The sequence below is a fragment of the Podarcis bocagei genome, assembly GCF_964188305.1.
Source record: "Podarcis bocagei genome assembly, chromosome: 3".
In the NCBI taxonomy this organism is placed as follows: domain Eukaryota; kingdom Metazoa; phylum Chordata; class Lepidosauria; order Squamata; family Lacertidae; genus Podarcis; species Podarcis bocagei.
The window spans coordinates 11,807,632-11,829,032 of NC_138127.1; the positions used below are offsets into that span (position 1 = coordinate 11,807,632).

Consider the following 21,401-nt stretch of genomic DNA (forward strand, 5'->3'; position numbering starts at 1 on the left):
AGAGTTGCCATGTGTGCCATAAAAAACAACCATGTCCAGCACACTTCCCCTTGCACAGCTCTGCTGTCTGTCCGTGCTGATCCAAAAATCCTTCCGGCCTCTGCCTCTTGCCGTTAGCAGAGTAAACACAGCGGTGAAGCAATTGCAGCTTGTGGTAATAAATCCAAACACACAGGCGTTCCTTATCTTCTTAGCCTTTAATCATGAAGTAAAACAGCTCTTAAATCAACCTGGCGAGAACTGACCCATCTTGCGTCCTCTCTCCGTAAAAACGAAACCAGAATGAAACTCTCGGAGTCAAGCCACTCCCGTAGAAGTTTCTAACCACGCCTCAGGTAAGAGACGTCACCACAGAACTCCTTAACCCTGTGAGTTCTGAAACCAGTAACACCCCCTCTCGTCTCGAACCCTGAGGGAAACTGTGAACCCCTGTTTACAGACCTCTTTGAGTTCAACTCACCTCCCATTGCCTTTTGCCTCCCACTGGCATTTATCCCAGGCAATTGTTGAATCCCTTCCACACTCCCAGAATCACACTGTGCGACACTTTCCCACGCACCCGTGACCTGAAACCCCTCTGACCCACTTGGGCCAGCAGTTGTGTCTTCTCCGTCAGACCTTTCCCCCTCTGACTTGACAACCCGTCCGTGAGCTTTCTCCATTACGCTTACCGGAGATGAAGCCTCACACCTGGACATTCCTTTCACAACCCTTGGAGATGCCCAAACCTGCCCTGACCCCTGACCCTGGACCTGGTCCCCATCACCGGGATCTGAACCCTGATTCTGGACCTGGTCCCCGTCACCGGGATCAGCCTCTTCCTCCCTCTCCTCCCCTTGAGGAGACTTTGCACCCGTCACTTGGTGACGTATTCCCTTTTCCTTGAAAAACTCCTCCAGAGCAGACCCAGTAAACTGTGACCCTCGGTCGCTCTTGAACCCTTGCACCCTGGTGGAGAAACTTCGTTCCACCTCCGCAACCCAATCCTGGATCAGTTGCGCCACCTCCCCCTGTGATTTGAGAGAGAAACACCAGCCAACCTGGCTGTGGTCACCTGTCAGCGACAGCACATACCTGGCCCCACCCAGACTCTCAGACCTCTTGGGTCCTGACAGATCTGTGTGAACCAGCTCAAAGGGCTCTTTGGTTACCCTCCCAAACCCGGGAAAACCAAGTACCTTTGCACCTTTGCATGCCCTGCACCCTTGGGACCTCCTCCCACATTGTGTGATTTTGCACCCTTTTGTGCACCTGTGCGACTTTTGCACATGACTGGGAACCTTAGCACACTGCACCTGTGCTTTTCCAGCATTCCCACCACCCTCCAGAGGTGACTCCAGAACAAAGACATTGTTCTCCCTCTGCATGTTGACCAGTTGTCTCCCTCCTCTGAAAATAGAACAGGTGTTATTTTCAAAACGAGCATTGTATCCCTGCTTCATTAGAGCTGATACAGATAAAAGACAACACTTCAGTCCCGGCACAACGTAGACATTTAGCTCCTCCTGTAAAGGAAAAAACACAGCCCTGCAGTTCCGCAGCTTCCCAGCAGATGTCTCTCCAATCAGGTGATGACTCGCTCCTGAATCAACAATCCACTTCACAGCTGTGTCCCTGCTGGCATTGTTCTGTAGCGTTGCCATGCCAACAAACGTCCCGCTGCCTCTGTCCCTGGCAGCGTCCGAAACCGCAACATCCTGCGTTGCTCTGAAGACTAGACTTATCTCAGAGTTCCCAGACAACTCTGCAGCCGTTATCTCCCTCTGCAGCAGATGGCTGACCTTGACGCATCTAGCAGTGTTCTGTTTCCCAGGCTTCGACTTTCGACGCAAACAGCTCTTGGCAGCCTTTGGAAAAAGAGGCTTTTCTGTGCTTTTACAGCTCACCGCCCCCCCACTGCTTCCAGGGCTCCCAGGACGCTTTCCTGCACCCCCAGTGGCCGGTAAAGGGCTCCCAGCAGCTTGCCTCTCTCCAAGCTCCTCACGCAGACACGTTGCATCACCAGCGCAGCTTTCAGACCCTGCAAAACTGGCAGCAACAGCAGCAGTAGTAATAGTCTCTTTGCCCCCCTCTGGGGTCCCACAGCCTTTCCCAGCTGTGCACCGGCTTCCACGAAGGTGGTTAGTGCCCTCTGGCCTCCCCTGTTCTGATGCAGCCATCTCCCGGCCCTTGCTTCCGCCCCCAGCGTTGCACACTTCCTGTAGAGCTAGCCAAGCGACCTCAGGTTTCCTTGCATCCAGAACTATAGGCCTCAAATCAGCACTTACATTCTCAGCCAAAAACGCCATCACACGCTCCTCAGCTTGGCTTGCAACTGCCTCAGCTGACGTAGACATCGGTGTGACCAATTCCCAGAGATTGGCTCCAACTAGGGACAACTCTGCTAAATAACTCCACTCCAGCCACGTTTGGATTGTTAACTTCTCACATGGCAGCTTAAGCTCAAAGCCATGTTCCTGGGACTGAGCCATCTCCTCCTCCCCCGGGGTAAGCTTACTCACGACAGCATCAGCTTCCTCCGGCCTCCGGCAGATCGGCTCAGGCAGACCTCTTCTTCCCAGCGAGCTCCTTCCAGCCTCAAAGACAGCAAAGCTCCGGCTGGCCCCAGCAACTTTCCTGCTGGCTCCCCCACACATGTGGGACGTTCCTGCAATGCTTCAAAGCTTTGGCAAACTGCCCATAACCTATGGCAACGGAGAGGTCAGAGTTGCCATGTGTGCCATAAAAAACAACCATGTCCAGCACACTTCCCCTTGCACAGCTCTGCTGTCTGTCCGTGCTGATCCAAAAATCCTTCCGGCCTCTGCCTCTTGCCGTTAGCAGAGTAAACACAGCGGTGAAGCAATTGCAGCTTGTGGTAATAAATCCAAACACACAGGCGTTCCTTATCTTCTTAGCCTTTAATCATGAAGTAAAACAGCTCTTAAATCAACCTGGCGAGAACTGACCCATCTTGCGTCCTCTCTCCGTAAAAACGAAACCAGAATGAAACTCTCGGAGTCAAGCCACTCCCGTAGAAGTTTCTAACCACGCCTCAGGTAAGAGACGTCACCACAGAACTCCTTAACCCTGTGAGTTCTGAAACCAGTAACATGGGGAAGTCGGCAAAGTAAGTTTTAAGAAAAAAGGATTTGAAATTATACATGTCTGTTTATGTGTTTGTATGTTTGTATTGTGTATTGTTTGTGTTTATGTAAATGGTGAAAAACCAATAAAAATTTTATAAAAAAAAATACTGCAAGAAAGCAAACAGTGCTGAAGAATATTACCTATGGATGGCTTATAAGCTCTCTTTAGAAGCTTCCACAACATGGGCAGAGTAGATTGCGAATGAAGCAATACAAGAGCATCCACATATGAAAGACTGTTCTGTTTCTGCAGTAGCCTCAACCCAGAAAACCAGGTCAACTCTCTGTTTCCCCCTACCATGAGCAAAAATTCAGTTTTCTAAACAGCACCAAAACCCCTGCTGGCCAGTCAGATTTGTATTCAGGCTGTACTTCCCTAATTGTAACCAATTACTGCTCTCTGTCTTGAAGCAGATTAAGCTTACCTGTGTCTGAAGCCTATTAGCATTGCTACCTCTTTTCCTCTGGCACAATGAAAAGACTGCAGATGAATCTGAAGCATGGAGGAGCGGCAGATGTGTCCCCAGGTTTCATGATGCGTATACACTTTGCTATCACCTTCTTGGTAAAGAGGCATTAGGGACCAGACTAGATACACCCTGTCATGCTCTTCAGGTTGGTTTGTACATTGATCCGTGCTCATCTGCTAAATAACACACAGGAAGCAGCAGACAAAAACAACCAGGAAGAGACTGCAGTTCTGGAGTACAATGGCCACAACTATTTTTGTTTCTATAGTCCCGCTAAATCAAATCAAAACTTCTAAGATGGAATCAATGGGGAGGGAAGGAGCCATGCTCTGATATTTAAGCTCTTATCTACCCAAAAATATTAGCCTGGATTTCCATACCAGAATTGCCATGGCTGATCTGCTCCTCCCCTGAGCACCCTTCCTTTTTTCCAAAATACTTTTATTGAAAGTTTTCAGCATAGGATAAAATAAAAACCAAACTAATAAAAAAAGAGGGAAAGATAAAGAGGAGCAAAAATTAGAGAATAAAAAGCAAGAAAGAAAAAGAAAAAAGTAGATATAAAAGTCCTCTATCATAGTTGTATCATATCCTTTATCAATATATGGAAAAGGAGGCCTTCCCAGCGCTCACCTGGGAACTTCTGTTTCTTCTCCCAACCTCCCACCCTGAGAGATGCTTTCTACCCTGTCTCCCACATAAAGCCCCTTGTCACCCACCTGTCACCTCTCCTGAGCACCCTTCCTAAGGGAAAGGATTGTGGTGGGTGCCATAGGGAAGCAAAGGTCCCACCCTCACAGTTGCCCAGGTTTTGCGTGCCACCCTTAACCCACAATGGGCCACCATCATTTCTCTCTTCTAATGAAAGGGAGGACTGACTCCACGATAATGTGTTTCTGCCACAGAAGTATACATAGGAAAACACAAATTCACACAGAACGATCCTGCAAGTAGGGTACTCTATTCTCTCCTGGGGGGGGGATCCGTGCAGATGTTTCGTTCTGATGCAGATTTTCTGCAGATTTTCCTCTGTGGAAGAAAAACATCACATAAAGATTGACCCTCAGACAAAGCTATTTTAAGCCCAAGAACAGTAACTCCACAAGCTTCTGGAATGATGCCCAAGGGAATGACTACCTTTCACACATCAATGCATGTGCCATTGCAGGATGGCCACAAAATATAAGGAAGAGTTATCTTCCTTAAATGTCCCTCCACTGTAGTACAACACAACACAGAAATTTGGGGTTGCTGTAATATGTATGAAACAATGTGACTATTACTTGCCTTGTTTCATTTTCTCAACTTTTAGAATCTATCCATCTTCTTCTGGCTAATTGGGTAAAATTGTGCTTCATAATAAATCTGCTATCATTGCCACTAAATGCCAAAGTATCTATCTATCTATCTATCTATCTATCTATCTATCTATCTATCTATCTATCTATCTACAAAACTAACATGTTCAAGCAAGATAAATCAAGAATTTTAAAAAACTCAGGAACTGATAGATGCAGTATTAGACTGCCTTTTGGGATGGGGTGAAAGTTCCATTGTTATTATGATTTGAGTACCTTAATAAACATAAAACTAGCCATTGTAAGTTGTTTTTCTTAGTTCATGCCATGAGCAAGAACCTTTGAAGTCCTGTAGATTAACAGACAGATGTTACCAGCTTTCCATTACCTTGCTGGATATACATGACCTCCAGGAGCATCGCTGAGTTTAATACTTCAATGTGTGCTGCTTGATAGAACAAATTTGTTTACCCAGCTTAGATAACTGCCTGTACCATTTTATAGACTTACCAAGGGTGAACTGTCCATAGTGCTGATACCTCGCAACATGACTTTTCATTAGGTTTTATGTGTCTCTAGATAGAGGACAAAAACCAAAACAATGTCTCTTTCCTACTATGAGATATTTTATTGTACTTTCCAGCCCATTTTTTTCAGAAGAGCATGTTTACCACAATCCCCCCCCCCCCTTCAAATATGGTTCTACATAGCTTAGTTTGTCTCATGGCAGAATGTAACATTTTAGACACCAGTGAGATGAATGAAATATTAGTGTCTTGGGGTCCACAGAACTGCAAGGTTATACTTGCAAGGAATCAATGGCTGGTGGAAATAGGTGTGTGTTATAGCAGTGCTGGATCAAAACCTGGTAGTATCCTATAACTTCCATTTCCGCTGTACTGTTAGAGCTAAATCTAAGTCAGTGCAACCCACAAAGCATTTGTTTTTCCAGTTTTGAGTTGCAATTAGATTGTAGTTTTGGAATTTGGACTAGCCCTTTAAATTAAAGGTGGCATCTAGCAACCTTGATTGAACACACCTGGCAAAACATAACAACACTGTGATATCAAGTGATAGCTTGCATGTGTGTAACGGCCATCAAACATCAAATACTAAAAAGACAGAGCTTTCACATCATCTGACATGGCATCAAACTCAATGAAATTGCTTCATGTTTCAGCTAAAAACCTTCCAGCAATGAGACTGTGTGCAAGGTATGTGGACAGCAGAAACCATCACTAGGTTGCATCTTAAGAGGAGATTTGCCCTCACACTGTTTCAGTGCTAAACAAGAAGTTATCCCTGAGAAAAAGGTAGGAAATCGTTCAGGTACATGGCTTGCTTGAAACATTTTCATCCAACTCTTCTGGAGTAAAAGCACAACTTAAATCATGACCATGGAAAGCAGAAAGGAAGTGGAAACACATTATCAGCTGGCCCCAAGGCAGAAGTACAGATCTCACCCAGAAAAACAAAAAACCAGACCACCAGATGCCAAGCCAAACTTGTTCTCCTCATCCTGTTGCCACAAAAAACCGCTTAGGCTACAGAGCTGAGAAGGGCAAGGAACAGAAGGAAGAGATGGGGAGGGCAATGTGGGAAGAGGGGTTGGCCCCATCCCTCAGTGCCTTTTAGAAGTTGCTCCTTTATCCATCACCACATTGATTTGCCAGCCAAGGTCCCAAGCTATCCTGAGCTGGATTTATGCATGAGCTGGAAGATCTCTTCTATTACATTCTAGTGAGAGTCCTTCACCTTGACTCTAGCATAATTATATCAATCCTGTTAGATAATGTGACATAAAAAAGAGGACAATAAAATACCTACTTTGCTGAGAAGCCAGGATAGCATGGCAACACTGGGCGATTAGGATACCTAATTTATGTTTCAGATCTCATTTGAATTCCTTGGCTTACTTCTATCGCAGGTGTAAGAGGCAGCTGCTTATAAATTGTTATGACATCCATACATTTTTAGGCAATGGCAAACAAGGGACCTTCTTCAGATGGTTGATGCCCAAAGAGAATATATCTGCTATGGCACAAGGATGACAAACATCTAATTTATAGGCTCATGTGCTGGAAGAGAACCGGTTGCAAGCTTATATCAAAATTATTGTTCCGCAGCAGCAATTGGCACATGTCGCCACATACCTCTCAACATCTCGAAAGGGTAGGTTCGAGAGAACACAGGAAGGTGCCTTCCACTGAGTCAGGCCATTGGTCCATCAGACTCAGTAGTGTCTACAAGGATTGTCAGCAGCTCTTCAGGGTTACAAGGAGGGACCTCTCCCAGCCCTACCTGTCAAGGAGCTCTCAACCAAGCCAGGTCAACCACAGGGCAGGGGCACACACGGGAGGCAATTAGCTTTTTATTAGCAGGAAACAATACCACAGTAGAGTACTCTGGTTTGTCTTAATCCAGATGAGACTGGCCACTAGCTCAGCCTCTCCCCTTCTAGCCTCTCTCTCTCTGGATTACTCCTAAGCAAACAGAGACTGCAGAGGTTCCTCCTCTGGGTCCGTCTGGCTAGTTGCTCAGCAATGTGCAGGGCTCTCCTCAAGCGGGGTGTCAGAGGGGGGCGAGCCAGCAGGACTGGGGGTGTCCTGCTGCTGTGTAGCAGGAACAATCTCTGTCTCCTCCCTGCAGACAACACACTTTTCATCCTGCACGCCAAGAGATGGGCAGGATAGGAGTGGCCATCTCCCCCATCTGCTTTGTCCTGCCATTACCTCCAGTTATTAGGAGGATTGTTCCAGCGTTTCCCCAGTCTGAAAATATATGACGCTATCACAGGAATCACCTGAATCATCAGGCATTTTTTCTTGGCAGGAGGTAATTGGGGCACAAATTCTTTTCACTGCTCTGCTCAAATTGTCCACTTCACCGACATATATGCAGTGCTTTTTTCTGGGAGTACTCAAGAGTACACAGTACTGGCACGTTCCTCACCCCACCCCAGTGTTAAAAGCGTAACACTTACTGTAGCAACTTCATGGTGAGTACTAATACCCTTTTCTCTTAAAAAACAAAAACACTGAATATATTTCTGTGTGTGTGTGTGTGCGCACGCGCATAGCCACCACTATATGTTTCTATTGCGTAAGGGTACTACAGATTTAGAGAAGGACCACAAAATGAGGACAAGTCATACTGCTATAATACAGATCCTTCTTACCCAGTATCATGGATGAAAAATCCCTGAGGCAGTTTGTGAGGCATCCTGCTTTGATTTCTATTCAAGGACGCTTAAGAGAAATGCAGCCTCATAATAGTCAGGTGCACGGGGCAGCTTTTGAGCTCTGCTATGTGAACAAGAGCTCTGCGAGTGTCAAAAGTCTGCTGTCTTTTACCCGCAGAGGTGAGTGCAATAAAAAGCTATAATCTCTCCGGTGCTGTGTGTGTCTCAGAGCTAAAAGCGTCACAGAGCCGGGCCTCTGACAAATGAATTGCAGAAGCTCTGAATTGTAGCAAAGGGCACCTCTCAGGCACTGCCATTCTTCACCAATTACACCGACGGTTCCTCCATATTGCATTATAAAGGAAACTGCCGAGGCTATGCAGGAAGAACTAAGATATATTAGCTGGGCCTGACTTTAAATCATTAGAGCTGTGACAAGCATTTCTCCGCATGAGGCATGAATAGCAGCAAATAAGGTCAAAGAATCGCTCTCCTTAGCTGTTAAGCACACCGCCAAGCCTGGCTTGGGTGTCTTACACCCTGGTGCTAAGTATTTTCCCTAAGAAGTTAAGTTCCACCAATTTCTACAAGGGCTGTTGTCCAGTCATGGCAGCCATGCATCCTCATCCTCATCTCCACCATCATTTATATGCCGCCCATCCAACTGGGTTACCTCAGCCACTCTGGGCGGCTTCCAAAAAATTAAAACATCAGACACAGTAAAACATTGAACATATAGTGGTACCTCAGGTTAAGAACTTAATTCGTTCTGGAGGTCCGTTCTTAACCTGAAACTGTTCTTAACCTGAGGTACCACTTTAGCTAATGGGGCCTCCCGCTGCCGCCGTGCCACCGGTGTGTGATTTCTGTTCTCATCCTGAGGTAAAGTTCTTAACCCGGGGTACTATTTCTGGGTTAGCGGATTCTGTAACCTGAAGCGTCTGTAACTCGAGGTACCACTGTATAGCTCAGTCGGTGGAGCACAGCTCTCTTAATCTCAGGGTTGTGGGCTCGAACCCCATGTTGGGTGAAAGATTCTTGTATACAGGATTTTGGACCAGATGGCCCTCATGGTCCCTTCCGACTCTACAATTCTATGGTTCTGTGATTAAGAACTTCCCCGTACAGTTCAGCCTTCAGATGTCAGATACTTGTTTATTCCCTTGACATCTGATGGGAGGGCATTCCACGGGGGGGGGGGCGCCACTACCGAGAAGGCCCTCTGCCTGGTTCCCTGTAACCTCACTTCTTGCAGTGAGGGAACCGCCAGAAGGCCCTCAGAGCTGGATTTCCATGTCTGGGCTGAATGATGGGAGTGGAGACGCTCGTTTAGGTTCTCTCAGAAGGGCCACCATAGTCTGTTATTTAAATTTGGGGACGCACCAGATGTAACAGATTTGCACGTAGGAGTTGGTTTGCCACCATATGCATATAAAGGAGAGTTATTTAAAGTCTCATGTTTGAGAATTAAGTTGACATTGTATCTCTTTTATTAAAAGGGATGCCAGGCTCATGTTTGTCATAGAACCAGAGAATTGTAGAGCTGGAACAGACCCTAGTCCAACCCCTTGCAATACAATGTCAGGAAGACCTTCCTTTTTAATTCCTCGTTTGGGGGCTCTCTCTAGTTATTCAGCTGCTTACGGACAGTCATTCTGCAAAGATTCCATCAGCCTCAAAGCCGTACAGCAAATCATATTCTCTAATACAAATACTATGTATATAAAACAGAGTAAATAAAAGCTAGCATCAAGGATAAAAAAAACCCAATAAAGCAAGGGATAAGAAAAATAAGCAATAAAACTAAGGGTAAAAAGAAGACAAGATAAAATAAATAATAAAACTATCCTCAAATCAGGGCATCACCATGACAATTTATAGCTATCTGTGCAAGTACTTTTGCACAGTTTCTTGCCAGGAGACATTTATAAGTCACAAAAAATGTCAGTATTTTACATAAGATTATCTTATGTGGATCTTCAGTGCAATGGTATCCGGAAACTTAAAATGAGGTCCCAAGTACAAAGGACAAAATAAGATGTGATTGTGCAGGATCTTCTATTTCAGCAGTGCCACAAAGACATCTGCACTGAGGAGCTGGAGGAGTCGAGTGATGCTTCGTGGGAGGGGAAATTCTCTCTCTGCACCTGCTCAAGGGCACTTCTGTGTATTCTTACTTCAGATTTCCCAGAAATAAGTCCTAACACTGAGCGCAGGTGTCAGAAGCCGTTGCTCAGTGGCAGAGTTCATTCATGGCATCGCCAGCCAGAGCTGGGGAAGACTGCAGCCTGGGACCCAGGAGAGTCACTGCTGGTGGTATTAAAGTAGATGGTCCAACTCGGGTAACAAGTCAGCATCTTCCTTTCCTATGACCCTGACACCAAACCTTCCTCAATAAATTAGCAACAATAAACAACTTGGTGTTTATGTCACAGTACCTCCAAGGGTTCGAGACACTTCACATACATCGCCTATTTGTGATCCTTACAGCAACCCTGTAAGGCAGCGGTTCTCAACCTGTGGGTCCCCAGATGTTGTTGGACTACAACTCCCATCATCCCTGAGCTCTGGCCTTGCTAGCTAGGGGTGATGGGAGTTGTAGTTCAACAACATCTGGGGACCCACAGGTTGAGAAAGGCTGCTGTAAAGGGAACTTGTAGCCCTCCATAAGTTTTTGGGGAGTTCCATCATTCCTGGCCAGTCCAACCATGCCTCAATTCCAGCCACCCAATGCTTCTTCTGCCTTAAAAGTGGAGAACATGGTAGGCTCCAGATGTGGCTGGATTATATTTTAAAGAAAATGTATGCCCAAGTTAGTCCTGTACATTAGTTTCAATTGGTCCTCTTGTAACATTGAATGAAACCTTGAGGTACTTTAGGTGGCAACCAGAGGCAGGGCCTTCTTAGTGGAGTACCCCAATTACGGATCTTCCTTCCAAGACACGGCTGGTGCGGACTCAAGCAAGTTTTAGGCACCAGCTGAAGACCCACCCTGTACAGTAAATGCCATTACCTGCCAAATTGCAGGTGCAAGGCTCGAAGGCAGAGAGGTAGGTGTGGGATTGCCTCTATCACATCTTAACGGGTGCTGATTTGATCGCTTCAGTCTGTGGAGCTTGCATTTCCACAAGTGCTACACAATGGCTGGCCCGCAGTGTGGCAGCACCTGTACTTTGGATTACAGCTGCTTCATTGTGCTTTATTTTTTAGGTGGTTTTGAGTTTTCAAATATTTCAAAATTTCAAATTTATTTTTCAATGCAATTTTTAACCACAGACGTATTTGCCACCTTAGTCTCTCTCTCTCTTTCTCTCTCTCTCATGTGAGGAGAAATGGCCAACGAGAGATTTGTCCCATGCAACTTCTTGATTTCATTGCTGGACCTCTTAACCACTGACACCTTTCAGAATTCGTAAAACCCCAAATTGTAATGCAGAGGACTATCAGGTGGGCAGTATTCTTGCACTTTGAGATTATGATTGCTTCAAGACAAACTCAGCTTATAGGTGGACTCCATGGCGTTTGTGTGGTTACGCCCGAGTTGTAGGATCCAAAGGGCTGCTACTTGCAGTTCTCTTCAAATGCATGTGGCTGCCCTGCCTCTTAAGAAAACATGCCCTACAGAAACAAGCCTTCCGTTTACAAAATGCCCAGGGTCCCAAGATGTCAAAACAAGATGCCTATGCTCTGCGGCATCGTTCAAGGTGCAGCAGCAGCAAGGCCTGACTCATGCTCACATACGGCTCTTAACATAAAAGGGGTTTTGCGCCAGAGAAAAATCCGGACTTTAGAAGACGCATTGCATGCTTTTCGTTCAGCTTTCCTAGAGGTTCTAAAGGGCCCTTTCAAGAAAGCCATTTGCACTACATACTGTTCAGAAGGAGCGCTTGAAGAATTATCAGCAGCGGCCAAGACCCTGCTTAAGATTAGCTGCGGAGGAGGGAAGGCAATGCCAGCACTCACAAAGGCAGGAGGCCAAGTTCAGGGAAACTCAATTGCAGCTAACAAGAATCCCATCACTCCATGCAAGTGAAATGTTCATCGGCCTTTCAAGGCAGGAATACACAGTAGTATGGGTACTCCGGATATAACATATCCCCCCAAAAGTGGGTAGGGGGGAAGACCACCCTCCACCAAGCCCAACAGTACTGTCCAGCTAATGAATGCCAATAAAATCACTCTCATAAGAATTTTGACACTAATTTTTAACGGACACCAATTAACGCAACCTTTGCTTGGTTCCAGTGCTGTGCTCTGTGTCAAGGAGGTATCAGCTTGTGTCCAATGTTGTCTTGCCTTTTCTGTGATTTCCTGATACTTTGCAGCAATGTCTCTCTTTTTAATTCTCAAAAGAAAAAGGTTATACAAAATTCTACAAAAAATACATTGCTATCTACATACAATTATAGATCACTGTTGAACGAAATGAGCCATACAATAAAACCAAAGTAAATAATGTCCAGATTATTAGCCACTTGTCTTTTTGTGTAATGTGTGCACGAGACAACGTAATCCTTGTTGCTGGGTTGTACTTTAGAGCTTCTCAGTGTGGGAAATGAGCAACTTCTACATTGCCATTATGCATTGTTCGGTTTCGGTTGTTATTTACATCAGTTGTATATATTACAATAAAAAAATCTGGAGAAAGTTAAGGACACCTAACTTTCGCACATGACCATTCATCATACACACTGCAGCTTGGGGGTAATAATAATAATAATAATAATAATAATAATAATAATAATAATTTTATTATTTATACCCCGCCCATCTGGTTAGGTTTCCCAAGCTACTCTGGGAGGCTTACAGTATATATAAAAGCACGGTAAAACATCAAACATCAAAAACTTCCCGATACAGGGATGCCTTCGGATGATAGACTAATAGACGTACATATGTGAAACAGCTAATAACCAAACAACCGAGAAAAGAGGCTGTAGCTCAGTGGTCTTCTTCTTCTTTGGCTTGTAGCTGAGAAAGATTGTTTTCCACAAACACGGTTTTAACAGTGAGTCTGTACATGACTGTGGATCCACACATCCTTCCACAGTGGGTGCATAGGTTTCTAGGTGGGAGTTGATCATGGTGATGGTTTGCCAAATGTGCCTTCCTCTTAGCACATTTCTCCCTTTCATCCTGAGTTTGAGCATCTTCAAAGCCCATAACACTCTTGGTAAAGGCTGTTCTCCAATTGGAGCGCTCGCAGGCCAGTGTTTCCCAGTTGTTGGTGTTTATACATTTTTAAATATTTGCCTTGAGAGAGCCTTTGAACCTCTTTGATTATCGTCTTCCAAAGCAACTATTCTATTCTGAACTTAAAAATGGAAAGCATAGTTGCTTTGGAAGACGATAATCAGGCATGCGCAAAGTCCAGCGAAGTTGATGTTGAAGAATAATTGCATCTACTGTACCTTGCATGTGAAGAACCCAAGTCCAAACTCTGGCATCTCCATTACTGAGGTGCAGAGTTTATTATATTTAGAAGGGTTGTTTGCTGCACCTGTTAAAGGACTTCTATTGAAGGTTTAGGGCTGTGAACAGCTCTCACACAATTATGATTTCTTAGGCCCAGAACGACTACAATCGGCAAAGCCATGTTTTCTTCCTTCGCCAGACTGCTCAGGTCCGCTTCAGCAGCCTGCCTATAGAGGGAAGCATGCTAATGAATGGTACACTATCAGACTCCCCACCACCACCACCCCAGCCCAGATCAAGTCTTTATTTACAGATTGTTATGTGTTAAGAGAGAAATTTATGAAAATGATATATAGATGATATCTGACGCTGAGTAAGCTAGCAAAAAAAAAAATATAAATCAGAATCAGACAAATGTTGGAAATGCAAAGAGATGGAAGGTACATTCTGCCATATGTGGTGGGCATGTAAATTGGCTAAGGGCTTCTGGGAGATGGTATATTACAAAATGAAAAAAATGTTTAAGCAACAGAATAAGGGATCAAGAGGAACGGGTATTCAAGAAAGATTGGAAAATGTTTGTAGAATATTAGAAGAATCATTGTCAACGGGTTAAAACATTAGCAGAATTAAATTCAGCAGTAAAAAATTATGCTGAGATGAAATGAGAAAAGGAAAAACACAGAGTAATTAGAATATGCAGCAGTAAGGGGTAGTCAGAAGGAACCATGGAAGGGGGGGGAGGAAGTTGGTGTTTAATTTAACATTCTGCTTTGTATATGTGATTATGAAAAAATCATAAATATATTTATTTAAGTCTTTATCCAAAGTGAGAGCTCAAAAGCATGAAATTACCGGAAATCGTTATAAGCACAGTTACAACTTTTAAAATGTCAAAAGTGTTAGGAAATCTCTTTAAATCTGATGTAAGCATTTGAAAAGTCATCTTGATAAGTAGCCATTCACTTTGTCGGTCCCCGTGCACACCACTCCCCTCTAGCAGCCCAAATTTATCTAGCTAGCCATTCTGTAAGGTGAACTAGGACTAGTTCGCCTGCTCCTTCCACTCTCCCCTTCTCACGGGGTTTTTCGTTCATTGCCTGCAATTCCCCTTTGCCTTTTTAAACCCCATTTTCCGTCCATTTTGTGTGCGTGTTCCCCATTTCCACTTCCCAAGCTGATGCTTCCCCAGTCCTGTCATTTCCAATTCACTTCTCGTTCTGTATTTGTCAGTCTCCCTTTTACCTTTCTCTTCTCCTTTGTCTTTTTCTCATTTTCCAGAACTCCTCCGTGTCATTTTCTTCTCACTTCACTGGTTCTCTCCCTGACTAAACCAGCAGGTGGAATGAGAGCAGAAGCAGTGTGCAAATTGATATGGAAAGTTATCTGTGGCTTACAGTTCAGCAGCCTCCTCAGCCGCAGCTTTTCTGCTAATCAGGAGGGACGCTCGTCCCTTCAAGTCCACTTTCTTCACTTTGGGCCACCTCACAAAAGGAACAGATCCGAGCACCGCCTTGGGAGTGTTGCAAGAACCTTCGGCCAAAGCATCTATACTGGCCCATCACTCCCTAGAGTAAGGCATATACAACATTTTCATCCGAAACCAAGCTAAATGCTGTGTTTTCTGTAGAGGACCAGGGATGTGCAGCTGTTAGTCTACAGCCAGATCCAGCCCAGAGCAAGGAAGGGGGAAGGGTTCGAACCGCTGTCAGGCCCACTGTCTGAAGGAAGAACTGTGTGGCAGAAGCTGCCCTGGCTCCAGGAACGGATGTTGCCACCAGCTCTGCTCCTAGATTTAATCGGGGATGGGTACTTCTGGAGAGGAACTGCCAGAACTGCCACTGACGTTGGCTGCAGCTTTCAGAGCTTTTGCTTGAGCTTGCTTTTCCTCCTCCCTCCTCCTCCCTTTTCCTCGTGTGTCTTATCTTTGTGAGTCTGAAGGCAAAAACCGCCTTAAGCCGTGCGATTTCTAGATCTTCTCACGTACAAAAAAATGTAAGGCTGTCATCACACAGCACCCACTGGAGGGTTTGTAGTGCTGTGTCACCATCCTGGATTTGCATGGTGTCAGGGAGGGGAGTGAAAGAGAAGGCAGGCTGCACAGCAGTACAGTGGTACCTCGGGTTAAGAACTTAATTCATTCCGGAGGTCTGTTCTTAATCTGAAACTGTTCTTAACCTGAGGTACCACTTTAGCTAATGGGGCCTCCCGCTGCCGCTGCGCTGCCACTGAATGATTTCTGTTCTCATCCTGAAGCAAAGTCCTTAACCTGAGGTACTATTTCTGGATTAGCGGAGTCTGTAACCTGAAGCGTATGTAACCTGAAGCATTTGTAACCCAAGGTACCACTGCATAGGCTGCAGCATGGGAGTGAGAGGGGAAAGGACACTGCCGAAGGAAAGTGGCGGCTTAAATGGATGGAAACTGAGAGATGGAAAACTGTGATTTTGAACTGCATCTCTCTTCTCTCCCCCACCCCCAACACGGTGGGCATGTTCTTCCCTCAGGTGACAGGGTCAACAAATCCTGATGTCGATCTTCCCTCACCCCTTCTTCCCTGGCAGGGAGGGGAGTTCAATTTTGGGATCTGCCTCAGGTGCCAAAATGTCATGGGCTGGGCCTGCTCTTCAGCCTAAGTCAAGTGATTTGGCTACCTCAGCAAGTCTCCCACCGCCAAGGCACCGTGCTTTCTTTTCAGGACTTCCTTCTTCATGAATCTTCTGTCTTCCTCTTCTGGCCGTCCACCATGAACACCAAGCACCAAACAACATGGGTTGACCTTGACTGACATGCCCGCTGTATACTGAACTTCCAGAGTTAGTTTGTGAACTGACTGGGCTTTCTTTCTTTCTTTCTTTCTTTCTTTCTTTCTTTCTTTCTTTCTTTCTTTCTTTCTTTCTTTCTTTCTTCCAGGTTCCTCAGCACCACCACTGCAGATCAGAACACACCCATTTTCATTAACCAAAACGTCAGCTTTATTAACAAGCACAAATAACATAGAAAGGTATGTTCCTCCCTGCATTGCAACACCATTTGCTTCTGGGTGTGCACACAGCCTCCTAATTAAATGTTTAAGAGCAAAAATAAGTTGTGTTTCTTAGCAAGCACAAAGAAATAGAAGTCCATGGAGTAAACAGAGAAATGTTAAGTTTTAAGCTTTAGCATTTAGGCTTAGTGTTCATTTTAAAGCACACACAAACATGCAGTTTTGGGCAGACTTTGTATCAAGTGCTAAACCTAAGTTAAGTAAAAAATACAACATGGTTCCTTTCCTTTCTATTTCATTATATGATATTATGGAATACAAACATCACACTATGCTTGTAATTATATGTAATAGGTTTCTTAATGGTGCAGGGGGTGGAAAAGCCTGAAGTGCCAACGCAAAAGCTGAATTCCCTCAATGGCACCCATCTAATAGCGTTCCTCTTTTAATTCCTCATATATGCAATAAACATCTCAAAAGCCAAATGCAAAATATTAGGAGTACTAGGGGTGTGTGCACATGTTTTAAAAAAGTGAACACTATTCTATTCTTTTCTATCTTTCTTTTGACGGCAAATGACTGTTCCCAATATTTTCAAAGCTGCTTTGCTTCTTGACACTTAGTTTGTTAAATCCAAATAGTCCCAAGGCATAGTCTGAAGATGCATTGATGCTGTAGCATTGCTGAAGCTTCACATGCTATGACTGGGTTTGGGAGTCCTGGATAGAACTCCCAGGAGCAGTAGCGCAGTGGTCAGTTTCGAAGTGCAAGGGCTCACAATGTTTGCACCAACAGTCACACCCAAAAGGAGAGCCTGTAGCCATATCCCCCAGGTGAATCCAAAGCTGCAGGCAGCTGCACTGCCCCATCAAACACCCACATGCTTCCCTAAGATGCAGCAATACACGATGCCCAGTTTATTAGGATGAACCAATAGTCACAGAACAGTAAGCTGCAAGAGTTGGCATATTAGACTTAAGGAGGCCTTCTTTTTAAGGTGGATGGAATATATGCACAAAGAATGAAAAAGACCGTTAGTGCAGGAACGAGGCAACACCAAACCATGCTTTAGCACACAAAACTATGGTTTGTCGTAATGTCTAAACCAACACCGTCTGGCAAAATGTGGTTCGCCAGTGGCCAACAAATGAGGATTTGAAATTGGGAGCCTGAAGCTGGTTTGAAAACTAGTTTCATTAAATTGTCATATGATGATACATCTGAACTCATGGTTTGGGAAGGTGCTTAACCCTTAGAGGCCACTGTCTGACTTAGCATCCAGAAATTCTCATGGAAGGTATGAGGAGGAAGGAAATTACAGAAAATATACTTTGCCTATAAATCTGGACCTAATAATAATAATAATAATAATAATAATAATAATAATAATAATAATAATTTTATTATTTATACCCCGCCCATCTGGCTGGCCTTCCCCAGCCACTCTGGGCAGCTTCCCAAGAAATATTAAAATACTGTAATACATCAAACATTAAAAGCTTCCCTAAACAGGGCTGCCTTCAGATGTCTTCTAAAAGTCTGGTAGTTGTTGTTCTCTTTGACATCTGGTGGGAGGGCGTTCCACAGGGAGGGTGCCGCTGCCGAGAAGTCCCTCTGCCTTGGTTTAAGAAGCATGGTTTAAGAGTCTAAACTATGGTTAGTGCAACCACAATTTATTTATATCTGAACAAACCCCATGCCATAAGTTCAGCATGCTTCCATTTCACTCAACATAGGAAGTTGCCTTATCTGTCCATCAAACCCAATACTGTCTAATCTGACTGGCAGCAGCTCTGGCAAAGGTACTGCATTTCATCTGCTTCCTGAGCCTACTATCCATGTGGACAGATGAAGGTACAGTGATAAACTGGGGTCCAGGCTCTATGGGTTTGTTTGATCATAGGGGGATCCTCAGTCCAGCTTCTTGCCAGCAAATTAGAAAATTAGTTCTATAACCCTATTACTATATCTACCTATAACATTGTTTTCAATATATGACGGGTACCTCACTCCTTCCACGTGAGTCCATAGTGAAATTAGCTAAGCCAGATAACTTTTAACAGGTAAAATCAATTCAACGGTGTAAAGCTTAGGTATGTTAAAGTGAAAATAAAACTCACCAACTTTCTTTTTTAAACCCACTATTTCAAAACTCATTTCTTCATTAGCAAAGGTTTATGGCTGAAGCCAAGGAGAGCTCACGCCGTCCGCTCACATGAAGCATCAGCCTGATCAGGTATGAAATGGACATGATACCAACCCTTGAAGGGAAAGCTCCAAGGGCGATAGCTAATCTTTCAGGAAGTGCAGGAATTATTAAAATAGAGGCAGAAAAATACCCACCATGGACCGTATGAATCTGTACTTATTAGTTGGTCAAGAATAAAATCCAGCTTTGGGGTGTGTTTTTTTAATGGGCTTTCCCTGTCCACCTCCCTTTTCCCAGGCCCTACAAATACAATTTTGTAATATCATTACATACTGGGAACAGCATACACACATGAAAAATCACATTTCGATCCAGCTGCTGGGTAGAGACAAAGGTTAGGAATAGGCAGGCCCTTTCAACAGAAGCCAAAGCTGTCACTATAGCAACAGCAGGAATTATGGATCCATATTCATCTTCCCCTCCCAAAGCTAGTGGAATTATTTCCTAGGCCTTGTGGCCCCTGCACTTCCTGTTGTGCAATAACTGAAACACGTTAACATAACACAGATCATAGAATCATAGAATCTTATCTAGTCCAAGCCCCTCTAATGCAGGAATCTCAACTAAAGCATCCCTGATGGCCATACAACCTCTGCTTAAAAACCTCCAAGGAAGGAGAGTTCATAACCTCCAGAAGAAGTCCATGGCAGAAGGAGATAGGATCTGCCCATGTGAGGCCCACCTGGTGGAAACTCTAGCTCACGTGGCCCTTAAATGTAAAATGTATGATGATCTCCGCCAACAATTTCTAGACCATCTATGTATTCCAACATGGAAACCAGAGACAGAGGTTATACGGGGGAGAGACCAGGAGCTCACCAAGACAGTAGCTAAGTTCCTCTATTTGATTTTTTTTGTTGCTAACAGGATCCTGCCCTTGCTGGAGACCCACAGAGATGAAATAGATTGCTCGCCTCTTCTTCCCTTTGGCAAATGACTGTACTGTTGAAATGGCGACGAGATCGCACTGGCCTATTTATTCTGAATGTTTGTATGTGATGCCAATAAAGGTTTGATGATGATGATGAGTCCATTTCACTGTCAAACAGCTCTTACTGTCAGAAAGTTCTTCCTGGTGTTTAGTCGGAATCTCCTTTCTTGTAACTTGAAGCCAGTGGTTCGAGCCCAACCCTCCAGAGCCAGGAGAAAACAAGCTTGTTCCATCTTCCATGTGGGAGCCCTTGACATATTTGAAGAAGGCTATCATATCTGCGGATGGCTCAGCCACACTGACTACTGACTAAACTAAAGTTTAGTATTAAATGCAAACACAGCCTATGTCTATTTAAGAGACAGAAATGTTTTAAGACACGTTTTGGTTCTACCACAAACCTCCACTATGGAAACACTTAAGTGAAACTGAAATAGTCTACTTTGGTGTGAGTGTATTGGCAATATTCCATTTGTTTCCCTAAATATTTTTAAAAAATAATGGGTAGATGCTCCCTTTGGGTTCAACTAATTCATATAGGACAACACAGATCATATAAGGAAATTGGATAGCAATAGTCTCTTCATTTGTGTGTGTGTGTAATGTCAGCTGCAAAACAAGAAAAACAGTTTTTAAAAAGTGATTTTCATAGCAGTTCTTTTAATTTTCAAATATTTACACTAGAGGGAAAAGGGTTGATATTCCTTTCATGACACTTATTTGAGAAATGGAGTATTTCCAATTATCAGCCAATATTGAGATAATGAAGCTGAAGAAATGTGAACAGATTTATAACAGTATGTGGTATTTAAGAGCTCTGGGAACTCTGTTAATAACAAGCCGTCCATCATAACTTAACGAGGCAAATAGCCATGGGTCGGCTGAAGACCATTCCACCGCATAGACACTGTCTTCATGTTCTTCGTAGGTAGCTATTATGCTGTCCTGAAGTGGTTCTTTAATCCTAGAATTTAAAAAGAGGAAAAGGGAAAAAAAGCAAGTGATTGGAGCAACTCTGAAATATAAAGAGGAGTGTGAGTGTGTGTGTGTGTGTGTGTGTGTGTTTGTGTGTTGTAAAGCTCCTCCTCAATTGTGCAGGTTTAGGGCGGGAGAAGAAGCTAGAGGAACAAATTTAGCAGAAATAATGTCATACTCATAACACCTGAGGAGTCGCTGCAGATGTCTTCACATCAATTTTCCAGTGATGCTACACACACGGCCACTCTTAACTACAGAATGATGAGCGTACCTACAAGAGCTAAGATGTTAGTATCTGCCTGTCTTGAGAGGCAATGGAGAGCACCTCCAACCACTGTGTTAGCAGTACCGAGGTATAAGGGTCTGGGCTAGACCAGTGGTGGCCAAACTTGGCCCTCCAGCTGTTTTGGGACTACAATGCCCATCATCCCTGACCACTGGTCCTGTTAGCTAGGGATGATGGGAGTTGTAGTCCAAAACAGCTGGAGCGCCACTTTTGGCCACCACTGGGCTAGACGATAAGGAGTGGTGGGAGGCTCCAGCTGGAACACCCCCCAAAAAATGCCTCAGAAGAGGAAGGCTCAGAGCCAGGGAAGTAGTGGTAGGACACTGAAGACAGGACAGAGAATTGGGGAGGGGGACAGAATGGTTGGATGCCGAACAAGCAACAGGCTTGTGTGAGAGAGAGGAAGAGGCAGAAAGCACAGCAGATGTAAGACAGGAAGCTGAGGAAGTGGAGGCTGAGGCTGCAACAGATCACAGGAGCCTGCTGGTCCTACTGTATTCAGCTCCCCTTCCCCCTTGT

General features: G+C 44.5%; 2 protein-coding genes across 5 annotated transcripts in view; one reads left to right on the forward strand and one right to left on the reverse strand.

The window, feature by feature from the left end:
* The window catches only part of TRAPPC12 (trafficking protein particle complex subunit 12), a 227,915-nt gene that overhangs the window by 87,970 nt on the left and 118,544 nt on the right, over positions 1–21,401 (forward strand). The gene's annotated exons all lie outside the window — the stretch shown is intronic.
* EIPR1 (EARP complex and GARP complex interacting protein 1) overlaps positions 20,259–21,401 on the reverse strand; it is a 66,450-nt gene continuing 65,307 nt past the window's right edge. For 2 of the 4 annotated variants that reach the window (XM_081189178.1, XM_081189177.1), the window contains one exon: positions 20,259–20,582. In XM_081189178.1, coding sequence (XP_081045304.1) covers positions 20,408–20,582 — 175 coding nt within the window. In that variant the 3' untranslated portion in view covers positions 20,259–20,407. The remainder of the gene's footprint in view (positions 20,583–21,401) is intronic. The other 2 variants (XR_014006797.1, XR_014006798.1) reach the window with 1 other exon arrangement.